This window comes from Pistacia vera, unplaced genomic scaffold (genome assembly GCF_008641045.1).
Source record: "Pistacia vera cultivar Batoury unplaced genomic scaffold, PisVer_v2 Contig661, whole genome shotgun sequence".
Taxonomy (NCBI): domain Eukaryota; kingdom Viridiplantae; phylum Streptophyta; class Magnoliopsida; order Sapindales; family Anacardiaceae; genus Pistacia; species Pistacia vera.
This window is the reverse complement of record NW_022196514.1, coordinates 256,261-271,870: the sequence shown is the minus strand read 5'-3', so window position 1 is coordinate 271,870 and position 15,610 is coordinate 256,261. Positions and strand designations below refer to the sequence as shown.

Below are 15,610 nucleotides of genomic sequence, written 5' to 3'. Positions count from 1 at the left end.
ATATGTTTAGATAATCCCAATTACAATTCAATCGTTTTTCGGAGAGATATAGACAGTTTTAAGGATTATCACGATGTGATTTCCAGTATCTGAAGGTGTATTTAATAAACACTCATACCCGGTAAGTCTAGGCATTGTTCCATGCCGATAAGAGCCGGTCTAACAGAGGCTGTACGAAGCTACCCAAGGTAGCATTAACAGGTACTAAAGTCCTACTGCGAGTACCATAAAAATAGCCACGCCTCATAGTTGGAAGCGATTTTCATCAATGATTCAAACGGTTAGAATTCTTACGCGTTGGTTGCTTTATTCCAAAATTGGTACAGTAACAGGGCTCCTGTCAAATCGTGTTAACCACTAATATCTAATTCAATTGGGACAAAATTACTATACTTTATGCTTTGGATGAGCTCACAGAGTCAATTATAATCTTATCGACGCTGCAAACTGACATAAAGTGTCCACAAATTCAAATTACAATTATAATCAGATTCTACTCCGAGCTGGCCACTTCCCCTGTTTTGTGTGCTTTGGGAAACTCCTGTGAGGAACATCGAAAAAACATTTATGTTTACGCGTCTGTTTCAAAAGGTGAACCACTTTAATTTAGGATTCATTTACAGTTACCATTAGTTTTGTTGTTAAATAGGGAAAGTAATATTAAGAAACTCGGTAGTGATTAGAAAATTTTGTCAAGTTACTTGGTAGAGTATATTGAAATCCCGCCCAATCTGTCATGTCAGAATCAAACACATCTGAAAGGAGTGGCAGTAGGCAGACCTTCCTTCATACATGGGGATTCTTCACTGTCCCCCGCACCAGACGGACTCAACTCAAGACAATTGTCATATTCTCTAACCCAACACTTCCATCAGATATATCAACTCATGTTCCACATCTCTTTATTTCAATTCAAACTTTCTATCTCTAATTCTTGTTCCCACAACAACTTTACACCTCCACAAAATCTTCAACTTTCCACATGACATTTTCATTTGTACAAAACCCTACTCAATTACTTTATTATACATACAAATGCAAGTACTACATCATTATGAAAATCTATTATTTTTAAGCCAAAATAATTGAAAATCCTCACAAATCATTCAATCTGAGAAACATATATTGGTCTCAAATTCTTATGTTGCACTTTCAAAATATTTAACACCCAAACACAGAGTGAATAAGAAAAAAAAAGAAAAAACTTTGAGCCTGATAATTGACTTAATAAGAATTTCAAATATCTCCCAATAATAAATTTCATTATATTACATTCAACTACGTAGGACAATCAACCCCAATAACCCATCAACAGAGTTGATTGACGCTTTTGCCTACTTTCTACCCCTACAACGTAAATACTTTGTGTTTTAGGTACATGGATACCACTGCTTTCAAAAAGAACAAGACCCTCCTGCAATATTCCTATCTCAGTACCTTGAATGGCTTCTTACCCTGTAAGGTTTGATATCTGAATCAGATAAATAATAACACATAACTCAAAATAAGGATCATTAGAACAGCAGGATCACCTGGGTGATCGAGAACGAGTGCGAGCAGGAGAGCGTGAGTGTGAGCGTGATCGAGAATAATATCTTTGAGAGCCTCTGCTCCTACTTGGACTTCTGCTACACCTGTATCTTCTGGGAAAAGAACACATAATGGAACCAATAGAAATTTACATCTTTAGCCATGAATGCCACCTTCCATTGACTTAATTATAAAGGAACATCTAAGAAAAACAAGTAAATAAACAGAATGGTATACTTTCACAAAAACTCAAGATCATTCTATAGACTAGAATCACCTCATCAATGGTCTTAAAGAATGTAAAAACAGGAAAAAGGGAGGTATAAAATTGACCCAAACATGGAAGGGATAAGCTCATATTTTATATGTCAAAAACGTTGCCCAGCTAACTATGTGATAAATGCAATGCGATGCTGTCATTGCATCAGAGCTTTGCTCAAATTCATTTAAAACTTTGCAGCATCCTACGTATTTCAGCAACATAAAATAGACCAGACTGAACTTAGCACAGCCCAAAGTCTGGAACTGGCACAGAATGTGGCTCACCAGGCCTTGGTAGTAGGTCCATGAGTAGGCGCTAAAGATAGCTATATGAACAGATAAATAAAATAATGTCATTCACCATTTTTATATAACAAGAAAGCTGAAGGTTATTTGGTAAATTTCACAACAAACAAAGGAAAAAAGGTAAAAGCAGAAAGAAATACAGCCCATATCATGGAGGGCCCAGTCAATTTTAGTTCCACCATTCTGAAGGCCAACTAGGTTGGACTGTAATGGGCTGGCCGGGCCAGTCCAAACCCTTTACATCTCTATTCATACCCAGTCCAAGAACTAGAGATAAATAATATAGAGATTTCAGCTTTGATAATGAACGATATTAAGGCGACTCAAGGGGAATGATGACCATAAATCAGCAAAATGTTTACAAATCAAACTATCAGAATAGATCTTATCAACCAGAGACAGATTTTATATATTCGTTATCAATTTAACCAACGTTAATCCAACTTGGAGGTGGTATAAATTACTGATGCTGTTATCAGTTTAACCAACTTTAGTCCATGCTTATTGGCTATCAGGAGATAATTCTGTTCTTTTGTAGCAGTCATAAAGCTTCCATAAATACATTGGCCACAGAAGAATATATAGACAAAACAGAACATCAATATGTCAAAAAGTTGCACGAGCATGAACAAGGCATTATGGAGTACCTTGGAGGAGAACGACTATAACTCCTGCTGCGGCTGCGACTTCGTCGCCTAGTGCTTAATCGGCTTGTTTCGGCAAGTTTTTCCTGCCTTTGTCGCTCTTGCTCCCGTTTCTTAGCCATTTCAGCTGCCGTATCCTTTTTAACTACAGGAGCAAAATGAATCTATCACAATCCGTGCATAATTACAGATGCAAACACATGTTAAATGAGCTATTGTGCCACTTAAATAAACATCATTAGGTCATACTTTGTTTGTTCAACTGTTTGCTCATAATCCTTTTTAGCCGCTCCTGAGGTGTTTCTTTCTTCTCACCCAATGGTTGTTTTAAGGAACCACCAGAAGTATTTGGTTTGGTTAACTTTGATAAAGCTGAAGATGAGCTGTGATGAAGAAAGAAGAAAACATTTCAATGGTAGAAAGTCGATTCATTAAAGCTGAATGAACATAATAAACATAAATAAGTTATAAGAAAAAATAAAGCTACCATCCAGACAAGCTTATATAAACACTAAGGAAGGAAAAAAAAAAACATTTATGGTCTTAGTCTGATGGTCCAATGAGTACCTTACTACTGGTTTAGGCACTTTTGTGACCTTTTCCTTATCAAGGGATACACCAGATGCTGGATCAACATGCAGTGCCTCAAGAATGCGACCAGATGCTGGCCTGCAGGAAAGCAGAAGCATTAGAAACACTGATTTCAATAATTAACTTGGAAGAATTTTTAAAAGTCCATTTCAGGGAAAAACAAGCTTCAAAAAGGAAGCTGCCTTCCCTCCCTCTTGCCAGTTATGCTGATAAAACCTAAGCCTGATCTACTCTAAACCAGAAAAGTTTGTCTCTGGCAACAATATGGGGATAAGCTGCAGCAGAGTAAAGACTGTCCAATCTATCTTTGCAAGAATTAAAGGTCCAGTGCCCCGACCGGTTCAAAACATCTGCCCGGGATGGAGATGGTGGTGGAGAAAATCCTTCAAGCTTTGGTGCATCCCCATCGCCTGAGCCCCCAAATTCAGTAATATACTCTATTTTAGGGGTCCTCAATTTGCCCCGATGAACATCATCAGAATATCCTCCACGAGCATGGCGCCTCGAGTATGAGGGGGAGTGGGATTGTGATCTTGATCTGCATAGATGAAACACAACTGAATTAATATCGACCACAAATCTATTCTTGTGAAAGGAAGAAAACAAGATCAACAACTTCTACAAACAACTACGACAGGCATACCTCCGAAAACGAGGATAAGCTTCATAAGTTGGACTTCTTCTAGGCTCCCTGTGTATAAAAGATGGTAGCAACATTATGATAAACCTAATATCATACTCAACCATTTTGTTACAAGATATCTGGTTTCTTAGAATTTGGGAATAGAAAATTTCTAGACTTCTACCGGTAGGGGTCATGATGGAGCACACGTGTTCCAGTAATCCGTGCAGCTTCTCTTTCCCTTTCCCTTTCTATTTGAGAAGCTTTTCTTCTTTCCTTGCGACTCAGCTTCCTCTACAAGTTCAGAATTTTAGATCCAATGACACAAATCGGAGCACTAAGAGGCACAACACAACAAAAAAGTGAATCTGATTTACAGTTGTCATGAACTTACGATTGCAGGATCACCTTTGATTGCTTCCTTTTGCCTTTTTTCTTCCTCTTTAGCCTTTTTATCCATATAAACAAGCCAACCGTACCTTTTCACTCCAAATTCTTTAGCTATTTTATCCATTCCCTCATCATTGCTATCATCACTGTTAAAATCCTCCTCCTCCTCCTCCTCCTCGTCTTCATCGTCTTCATCGTCTGAAAAATTGGTTTCCTCGTTTCCATTTCCATCATAAGAGAAACCAACCTGTGAATATGAACCCTTGCTCACAGGAGGCTGTGACGGTGGAGGTCTACCATACATGCATAAAAAGACAACATGAAATATATTCATAATGGTCATAAGCTAACATTAGAAATGTTAGTAAAAAAAAAAATTCAAAGCACATGTCGACAAGGATCTCATTTACATTAAAATCTGATTAAGAAAGAATAAGAAATGATGTTTCCAAACTAGAACAGTAGGGTAGTTTTTGGTTCAAAGGAATCAACCATGGAACGAAATAGGCATTGCCTCTTCTCCGTTTGGTTTCAAAAAACTCGAATGAGCATTCCTCATTCCATCAGATACTAGAGTTGGCATTCCTAATCAAGCTATCCTCATTTTACCCATATAAATTAAAGAAGATACACTATCTGACTCTTTGCTTCCATTGCATATTATATAACTTCTAGGATTTCTTTTCATTATCTCAAGCAATGTTTTGAGTTATCTTATATATTAGCTAAAATATTTTAGGATTTTCTGGGTACTATTTTCTATGACAAATAACTTTTATAATTGAATACAAAAATTTTATTAAAAAAATATTAAATATATCACTTAAGGTGAAAAAAGAAACTAAGTTTCGCCTATAAGGGCTGGTCAATATAACTTGTATATAAATTATAAAATCTCCAAAATAAGGGTCCCTTTCGTCAAAAGAGCATATATGTGATTCAATTGTGACAGATCAAATCCCATAACAGTTTTGATGATTAATTCAAACCTTGTTCCACACTTGATTTCTCTCCAACCATCAAATGCAACCTAACAATCTTACTCCAAAGCAACTAAGGATTGAACAGATATTATCCTGAAAAATAATAATACCACAATACTATGCGGGAAACTACATCTCTTGCACTTCATAATCATTATGTGATCATTAGGGTTGCTTCCACAACAAGTTTTGGAGAAGCCATCTCCAAGTATTTGACCAGAAAAAAAATTCTTTTCCTCTAATTTTAAGAATTGCAAAAAGAAAAAAAAAACATAAAGTTTTCTTGGAAGGTCAGTTTCTTTGACCTACCAGAGGAATTATATCATATATTCAACTTTATATTGCATTGTCAACATGCAAACAAGCAATAAATGCAAAAATCTAAAAGTACAAACAGTGATAAACATCCACAATGCAAAATCATTTTCAGCTTTTACCAATATTCAAATGGAGAAATAGACGATAATCTGCTATCCTACCACAATTCCAAGCCAAAGACAACTTATACAATATTAAAAAATCACAAAACTGGAAGAAGCTAAGTTTTTCATCTGATTGACGCAAAGCATTTGGCCAAGCAGTTTATTTTTTAATGCAATACTCTAAAAGAACTAAGTCTCTAATAAGGTATATTTCATCAATTGATTTTCAATTGATATTATAATTCTAAACTTAAAGTGAATAAAAAGTAGCCTGGGAAAAATAATTATATCATATCAGTCAGAAAAACTAAAAGGTGTAAAAAAGAATAGAAATTAAAACCTGTCTGAGGCAAACAGGGCTGCAGCCTTTGCTTCCATCTCTTGATTTACATGTTGCAAGCCCTCCTCATCGGCAACTGCAAATTTACAAAAGATAATCTTATAAAAATTAATCTCAGACTGACAACTAGAATAATTATTGATCTAAAGATTCAAAATTGAAAACAATAAAAACGAAAAATAGAAAACCTTGTCATCTGTCGCTCTATCAGAAACAGAAGGTTACCACAACAACATATTTAAAAAATGTACATGAATTTAACACATTTAACAAAAAATAAAAAAAGTACCGACATCCTCTACGTCGATGCTTAATTAAATCCCGATATCGCTCAAAATTAACAAACTCTTCTAGTTCTTCTTCTTCTTCTGACTTTTCTTGAGCATGGAAACGTTTCACAGGTTCCCGGATGAAATCTAGAAGGGCCCGCCCATCAAATCTACATAAACAATGGAATTAAAACTCTCAATCAAACCACGTCTCTATGTACCAAATTCAACAAGTGAAATAAATGACACACACAAAAGGGATAGAGTTTGATACCTATCAATCATAACATCTTGCTTCCCATTCCAAGGTATCCTACACCACAAGTAAGGAAGTTTATCAAACACTAGTATTCAACAACAATGATGCAAGCAGAACAACGTAAATTGAAACAAAATACAACGAACATTTTACAAAACACTACGATATTAGAAAAACTTAGAACGGATTAATTACTAAATTTATGTACATAAAACAAAGCGATAAATGAAACTGTAAAAAGAGGGTCTCACAAGCCTTGCTGGTCCTGAGAGGCCTGGTAGAGGCCATCGTCTCGATACATGCGACAACGCGAGCCGACAACCTGAATGGATTGCTGAGGATCGCCGCGCCGCTTCGCCAAATACACGGCGCGTCTCTGAGCTCGCTTTCGAGCCGCGTCCATCATGTCGTGCACCTTCTTCTCCGATCTCCTGGCCTCGTGCCACATCTTCAATTATTCGCAAACCCAAACCCTAACCCTAGACTCTCAGTAAGGAATTTGGATTGTATATAAATATGATCCACCCGATCAAATATTGTTTTGTTTTATGGCAGACGTGAGTTACCTGTAGATGTTATATTTTGATCTGGACCGTCCGTGTCAGCATCTAAATGGGGTCCATGGAACACCAGCATAGCGTTTTTAACGTGGCAAGCAACTGCAAACTTTTAGAAATTAATATTTCTATATCATATTACTATGTAGAGAGGTTTGAAACATATAATATTTAATTATAAGAGTATATTATATTAACAAAAAGAGATATCATATATTATATTAACAAAAGAAAAGATATCTGAAAGATTACTAAGAATATTTAGAAAATGTGTTTGGTTGATTCGAATAAATTGGTGAATAATATGTTTAGTTGGGAAGATAAATTGATAGATATGTTATATCGATTACTAGATTACCCTCATTTTTTAATATTACTATAATAGTATTTATTTATTTTTTTGTTAATCATTTCTTTTAACTATTTACATTTGAAATTTTGCTAAAACACAACAGCCATATAAAACTTTAATTTATAACAAAATCATCCTCACCCACCCCAAGCCATTGCCGACAGTCAGCCATCATGGCCGGCCGCTGCCGAAAGTTGACAAAATGGTGCACGACTGGCTGTATATGGTTGATTATGCGCCGACAAAGCCAGAAATGGCCATGGATCACAAATACATGGCCTTTTCTCGACCAGATCTATAGCCATGGATCACAAATTCATGGTTAGATCTATGGTCATTTCACGACCAAAGATGTGGTTGTGTAATGACCATAGATCTGGTAGTGAAACGGCCATATCATCTTTGGCCGTGAAACGGCCATAGAAACTCAAAATCTGGTCGTTTTCAACAGATCCATGGCGGGAAAAGGCCTTACCGGCACACGACCGGCGAGATCCCATTGGTCATGCACCATTACAACGATTGACGCTGGCGGCAGACGATGGTGAGTCATGGGCGGCGGTGGTCTTAGGTGGCTGGGGATATTTTGTTAACTTTTAAACTTTTTTGTGATTTGGGTGTTTTAGCTAATTTCTCAAATATAAGGGGGCTGGATAATTGTTATTTGGTAGACATTTGAGAGCAATTGTATCCGAAATTGTTTTTAATTAAGGGCAAAATGGGAAGAAAAATCATATTACCCCAGTAATGTTTTAATAACAACCTCTAGCAAGGTAATAAGATTACCCCCCATATTACCAACAGTAACCACTATGGGGCTGTTTGGATCGGGTTAATATTAGATAACTAGGGTAATATTTTTTAAATTGAGCAGATAACGATGTTTGGTTGGTTTGTAAAAAATTATTCCTAGAACATTTTATGACAAACAGTAGCATTTGGGGGGGTAAATTTTCGGTAATCTTAATACCTAAGGGAGGGCTGTTATTAAAACTTACCTTGGTATTACAATATTTTTTTTCCCATATTACCCCTAAACAGTTAAACATTTGGTCCAAATTAACCTTATATTTGCTAATATTTACAAAACACCCAATCACTCATGCAGAAACTTTTATCCTCGCTTTTTAAATTTTTCGGACGACATTGCCCTTGTTATTATCATTATTCATATAAATGTCTTTATACCCAGAACTAGTCACCACCGGCAACCACTGTTGATCGCCACCGAAGGTTGCCAAAAGTCGCCATAATGGCATACGACTGGCCGTATATGGCTGACCGTGCGTCGGTGAGGCTTTTTCCGACCATGGATCACAGATAAAGCGGTTACCGAACCGGTTTTTCGGTTTGGGAAAATTCCCGAACCAAAACCGAACCGGTTTAGGGGAAAACCGGTTTTTTGGTTAACCGAAAAACCGGTTAACCACTTTAAAAAAAACCGTTAACCGGTTTTCCCCTTTTTTATTGGATAAAACTTTTTTTTTAAAAAATTTTTCCTAAATTAAATTGTAAACATAAATAATACATATCCAAATAAAAGTTAACTTTCATATATATCCATTGACCACTACTAACAATTTTTTTAGGGATTTAGTTTAAATTATTATTATTTTATTTAATATATAATTATTATTTTTATTTAATATATATATATATATATAAACCGGTTACGGTTAACCGGTTTTTATTTTTTCCCAAACCGCTTACCGAACCGAAAATTCGGTTTTTTGAATTTCTTGAACTGTAATCGAACCGTTTTTTCGGTTAATTGGTTTTTCGGTTCGGTTCGGTTTTTGCATTTTTTTGAACACTCCTAATCATAGATCCATGGTCGAAAAAAGTTAGATCTGGCTGTTTCACAGCCAGATCTATGGCCATTTCACGACCAAGCATGTGGTTGTTAAACGGCGACTGATCTGGCCATGAAACAACCAGGTCTTTGGCCGTGAAACTACCGACGTTTCACGACCAGATCTATGGCATTGTCAGTAGTGGCTTGGGGTGGGTAGGGATGTTTTTGTTAAGTTTAAAACGTTTTTGGTTGCTAGGGTGTTTTTGCTCAATCTGAAAAGTAGGGGGTTAAAAGAAATTATTCAAAAAATAATAACAAAAAATACATACTTAAATTAATATTTAAAAAGGAGGGCAATTTAGTAATCTATAGAACATACCTACCCATTTATCCTTCCAACCAAACATATTATTCACCAATATATTCGAACCAACCAAACACATTTTCTAAACATTCCCAGTAATCTTCAAAGTGATCTTTTATTCCGTTAATATAATATCCTCTTATAATAAAACATTAAATGATCCAAACCCTATTTGCAATAAAAGATTACCGTAATATTTTATTACTTGCAAAATAAACGAATATTACCCTCCTTATCTTATTTATCCCGGATCCAAACGGCCCCATAAAGATGAAAAAAGAAAGAATAGTCCACCATTTTATAGTTTAATAAATATTGAGTAACTTACTATGTTATTTCAGCTTAGAATCATAAGTGATTAGCATAGAAGGATAGAATAGCCTTAATCTGGTTTTGGGGGTGTTTGAGTTATAATATAAATATTATCTAATCTTCTATTTTTGTTTTCTTTTTTTGGTATTTTTGTTTTTCTTTTTGGTTGATCGGAGGTGTCCGAACCAACTTACATGCACCTTAACTAATCCTCTAAGACATTAAAATTAACAATTGGGTAAGTCTAACCTCTTGAATAAAAAACCCAAGAATTCTAGTTAACTACTCGATCACCCGGTGGTGGTTCTACTGGTTCTTGATTTGGTATTTCAAAGGGTGAAATGTAATATATTTATTGATAATTATAGGCCATTCCATTTCCCCTAAAGTTTCCTTCGACTACCTTTCTTACCTGTAAGAACCACGAGGCCTAGGCGACATGTCATCGGCGACAAGCGGCAAGTGAAATCATTTCACTCGCCATCTATAGTTAAGAGAAACACAACATCGAGTAAGTGGTGTACCATTTACACCATCACTCATCTATCATCTACCCATAACCATTGAAACAACATCATCAAAATATTTTGATGATTCAATTCAATACATATTACTTCAGAATTTTCAGTACTGTTTGAAAAGTTATAGTGAATTTGATCCATGAAAGGATACCTAAAATAATGTTTATATATGTTACTATTTCTGATACAATCATATTAATTATGTCTAAAAGTTGAAACCAATCTCCAGATACACTTTCAGTAACTGTTAAATATAAAAGTGCTGCTTAATCTTTAATCTTCGCTTCCAATTACAGATCATGGAGAAATGAAAGCTATACACAAACCCAAAATAGTTAGGATCATAGAGATAGAGTTCATCCCCTACGCCAATTTCGTCGAAAATGTCTGAGGATGAAACTCTCAGCATGTAATGGATACTTCTTTCTGATCAGGCCATGTATACATTTCCAATATGAGAAGTCAACCATCTCTCCATCTTTCTGAACTATAAATAAACAACGAGTTCCTTCGAAATCGGGATGATAGCTCACCTGTCACATCCCATGAAAGTATTGGAAAAACAGTTATTATGCAGATTTCATGTTTAGCCAATGAGAAAACCAATCTGTCAATATCTTTCTGAAGCTCATAATTGAGCAAACATATGAACAGCGTTAGTTTTGATACCCAAACAAATTTAAGATAACGAAAATTTGTATTCAGTCACTTTGGAACTACCAATTCAATTAAGATTAGAGATAAGGTAAAGTTAAAGAGTTAGATGAATCCCAATTACAATTCAATCAGTTTTCGGAAGAAGATATATAACAGTTTAAGGATTATCAAGTACGTGAAATTTCCAGGTATCTAAAGTGTATTTACAAACACTACCTAAGTCTAGGCATTGTTCATGAAAGAGCAGAACAGAGGCTTACTGAGCTACAGAGCATTACAGGTACATAAATCCTACTCGAACCATAAAATACTATGTTATACGGAATTAGTCCACGATCTGAAAATTAGTTTGAGAATTATGAGATACTTTAACAAAAATATTCTGAGTGTGAATCAAACAAACAATTTATATAGCTAGAATTCCAAAGCAACAAAAAACATACCATGATGTGATCGATTCCACAACCAGTCTTTTCGAAATAATTTGGATGATATGGAAGCAGCCTCTCCACAATTACTTTTTCATGCTCAGGACTTAATCTATCATCAATCTTATATCTATTACAGATAAATAAATTATTAATAAGAGAACATAAACAATACAAGTTTATTAAAATCATAAATCAATTAGAATAAATTATTACCTTCCAGAATGAAGGATCATTCTAACAAGCCCAACAAGAGGCACAGTATCACTCAGTATCTGATCCTCCCAATCAACCTTCCGGGACCTACCTCTTTCATCTCCTCTTTTATCATCTGATAGAGAAGCAACTGGCTTTCGAAGCAAATCAGGAACGTACACCCCTTGATCAATCCCCACTCTGGTACTAGCACCGTCGGATGCAATTTTCACGGCACGTACATGTGGCATTCCATGGGACGGGATATGATTGAAGCAGGTGAGGAAGGAAGAGCTCTTGACGCAGTGAACCTGCGGTGGTGCTGTGGGTCTGGAGACTGAAGCCATTAATTATAAATAAATGATCAGAACATGGTAGTTTAAAGTGTATGTTGTATGGAATTGAAACTTGTCGGAAGAGATTTTGTTGACGGAATTGGGTGACAGGGGTTGAAATTGCGGGAAGCTACAAATGAAATTAATTAATTAATTAATGAAAGAATAAATAAAAGGAAATCTTCTGTGGATATGAAGCAGCCAATGAAAGGAGCAATATGAGATGAGTTGGCAGATGGGCAAAACCTTTTATGCCACGCTGTAAAATTAGATGGAAGGGCAACCGGCTAAACGCCGTTTTGTGAATCCTTAGAACATCTTCAAATGGCTCTTTATAAGAGTCAAACTCTGATGATATATCTATTTTCACCACTACTGAAGAATCTTATTTATCTACTCCAGTTGAATCTAACTCTAAAAGATCACGTGGCGGCAACTTTACTGTAGAAGAGGACATTCTTATCATGTCAGCATGGCTTAATACTAGTTTAGATGTTGTGAAAGGAAATGAACAGAAACTCAAAACATATTGGGCACGATTGTGGGAGTACTTCCATAAATACAAAAATTTTGAATCTGAATGTACACAAGTTTCTTTGATGAACCGTTGGTCAACAATTCAACTTGCTACAAAAAAAAATTTGTGGATGCTATGCTCAAATTGAATCAAGAAACCAAAGTGGCGTCATGTACTTCTTCGAAAAAATTGAAACTATTGCTTTAACAAATTTTTTAAGACTTTCAACTGCAGTGCTTTCACCAATCCTTACATATTCATCAACATAATTTGCCGCAACTCCATATGCAAGCATCCTTAATGCAGCAGTGATTTTTTGGAGAGAAGACAAACCCAAAAATCCAACAGCATCCCTTTTTTGAACAAAATATGGGTCATGAGCTTCTACAGCAGATTGAATACGAAGAAAAAGAGATTGACTCATTCGAAACCTCCTTCGAAATAAATTTGGAGAATATACAGGATTTTCTCCAAAGTAGTCATGAAAAAGCTTGTGATGCCCATGAACTCTATCACGCCATATATAGGCATGACCATAAACTGAACCGCGATGTGGTGATGTCCTCCTTCTTTTATTAAGCAACTCTCCTATGACAGATATTGTCAACTCCAAATCATCATCTGAATCGGAATCATCAAGAATAACACTGACTAAACTAATAAAAAGCATGACGTAATGGAAAGGAAAAGAGGTGGAAAGATTGTGCAGGAGAAGATGGAATTGATCAATTGAATATAAAAGGAACAATTTAACTTACAAAGAAAAATGGAGAGAAAGTAATGAAATATAAAGAGGGAAATTAGGAAAAAGAAAAGAGGGAAAAAATTAAAATCATAATAAATGCTTTATGGGAAAATTCAAAATAAAGAATTAAAATTTAAAGAATCCATTGGACTTAAATAAAATTTTTGCTCTTTATATGTAAAAATCAACAAAGATACTCTTTATTTATAGGAAATATACTCTTTAAAATAAAGAGCAAAAATGCTCTTAGAAAGACATAGCCTTAAATAAGTGTGTTGTGCATGTGGTAAATCCATTATGTATGGATTCACACCACGTGTCATAGAGATGCATTGTCATCAGGTCACTCTTTTAAAAGAGTATTTCACTTATAAAGCATCAATTTATATATAATCACTCATACCACGTGTCATCTCATGGAAGAGTTACTACATGTGTAAAACTACAAAAAATTGCTTCATTAATAAGATTTCAAGTTGTGATCTAGGTCACATGTCGCACTGCATGAGAATTACTTCCGGTGTAAGTTCATTAATGTAATAGTATATAAAGAGATTTCTCACCCTAATTGAGGGTTTTGTTTTGAGAAATAATATACACTATACCAATATTGAGTGCCCAACTCGCTCATACTTGTAAAATACACAAAGAAAAGCAATAAATAATAATGGACATAAGATTTATGTCTTTCATCCAAACCATTTTAAAAATTCTTTGTTCTTAGTATTTATTTATCATTTTAGTATTATTTCAACATTAAACCGATTTATTACAAACTCTTACATAGATTTTCTCACGAGATTTATGTACTTCTCGTTGCTACGAAAAATCGCATCAATAAAGTGGTTAAATAAATTGATCTAGATTTATGATAGAAGTACTTGAATATTTATAAGTTAGTTTTCAATCTCAAGTTCAAAAATCAGTTTCCACCTGAGGCATGTACCATGTTTACTTCATAGAATGAGAATCAGAAACGAATGGAGAGGGAATGAAATAATGATTCTTATGTTTATTTTTTATCATACATTATTAATCCAATATATTACATCTTTAAACGTTTGGACAAAATTACTCGCTTCAAATTTTTTAATAAAAGCTTTAATATTATAAATAAACACTAATTATCGAAATTTCAAATAATTAAAGTTTAAGGGTCCGTTTTGTTCATTATTCTGGTAGTTTTTAGAATAATATTTTGAAAAAAATAAAATTGGGCGAGTATTACGATGTGGAATTTGAAAATTAACAAAAATACACCTATGTTTGTTTATTTACTAAACACCCTTATAATAAAATATTAAAAGTTAACAAAAACACTCTCAATCCACCCATTAAATACGGACAGCCGGCCACCACCGCTAGAGAGTGGCCGGAGTGTTTTTGCAATTTCTAAAAAAAATATTTGAGGGTATTTAGTTAAATTAACAAATTTAAAGAATTTAAAAGAAATTGAATAATATAGAATAATATTTTGAGAATAAATTATTTTTACTGTTTAACTTTATTGGGAATACTAATAATAGTATTCCCAAGAGTGAACCAAACGGATCCTAAATATCTTGAAATTTTATATAAATTATTTCAATAAAATTAATGATTTAATAATTTAAAAGTTGACAATGGCGTTGTGAGTTGTTGGAATCGCTATTTGGTAATCTATTAAACAGTGTTGGTGGTACGACCATCGAATGTGCCACTTCACCATAGGAAGCCGATGAAAGTAGACCTAAACTTTGCCTAAAGTTTTGTAATAGAATGTAGCATTCGACAAACTTACAACTGACATCATTGGATAAATCGTCTCAAGGTGATCCCAATAGAACTGGTGAACTAAACATGCAAGGAGGTATCATGAAAAAACTGGAATTAAATAACATGGATTATATAGATATAGAAGAAAATCTTCTTTATTTATTCAAATATTATACGAATGGAATAAAGAAAATGAATATTTTACATAGTAATTTTGATCGAAATATCAGCCCGATTTAGTTTTGTAATAAAATGGATTAGTTTCTCTAAAGTCAAAATGGGACTTAAAAAGAAATGATGGAAGGGAATAAAGTAAAAAAGGAAAAAGATATATTATTAAAAGATAAAAGGATAAACTCAAATAATAAGACTTAAGTTTCAACGTATTCATTATATTAAATAAATAATGGAATAGAGATAGAAAGAAAATTCTTATACACGTTCTAAATTCCAACTTCAA

General features: G+C 34.5%; 3 protein-coding genes across 5 annotated transcripts; all 3 read right to left on the bottom strand.

The window, feature by feature from the left end:
• Positions 1-1,184: 1,184 nt before the first annotated feature.
• On the bottom strand, positions 1,185-7,065 carry LOC116112420 (CLK4-associating serine/arginine rich protein-like). 3 transcript variants are annotated; one of them, XM_031398561.1, is made up of 13 exons: positions 6,869-7,065; positions 6,633-6,671; positions 6,383-6,528; positions 6,090-6,165; positions 4,349-4,637; positions 4,139-4,248; positions 3,976-4,023; positions 3,670-3,870; positions 3,309-3,410; positions 2,991-3,124; positions 2,745-2,886; positions 1,533-1,643; positions 1,185-1,455 (listed from the first exon to the last, which is right to left on the bottom strand). In XM_031398561.1, exons 1-13 carry the CDS (start codon positions 7,063-7,065, stop codon positions 1,431-1,433), a joined length of 1,620 nt encoding a protein of 539 aa, XP_031254421.1. In that variant the 3' UTR covers positions 1,185-1,430. The 3 variants fall into 3 exon arrangements, 2 of the variants coding, with proteins under 2 accessions (XP_031254421.1, XP_031254422.1); XM_031398562.1 differs by having other exon boundaries at positions 1,533-1,640; XR_004125252.1 differs by having other exon boundaries at positions 1,418-1,455; positions 1,533-1,732.
• A 3,563-nt stretch (positions 7,066-10,628) lies between these two features.
• On the bottom strand, positions 10,629-12,232 carry LOC116112432 (protein DCL homolog, chloroplastic-like). The gene is made up of 3 exons (XM_031398576.1): positions 11,820-12,232; positions 11,619-11,733; positions 10,629-11,051 (listed from the first exon to the last, which is right to left on the bottom strand). Exons 1-3 carry the CDS (start codon positions 12,143-12,145, stop codon positions 10,875-10,877), a joined length of 618 nt encoding a protein of 205 aa, XP_031254436.1. The 5' UTR covers positions 12,146-12,232; the 3' UTR covers positions 10,629-10,874.
• A 557-nt stretch (positions 12,233-12,789) lies between these two features.
• LOC116112449 lies at positions 12,790-13,320 on the bottom strand. The gene has a single exon (XM_031398588.1). The coding sequence runs from the start codon at positions 13,318-13,320 to the stop codon at positions 12,790-12,792; it is 531 nt and encodes a 176-aa protein (XP_031254448.1).
• Positions 13,321-15,610: the final 2,290 nt, after the last annotated feature.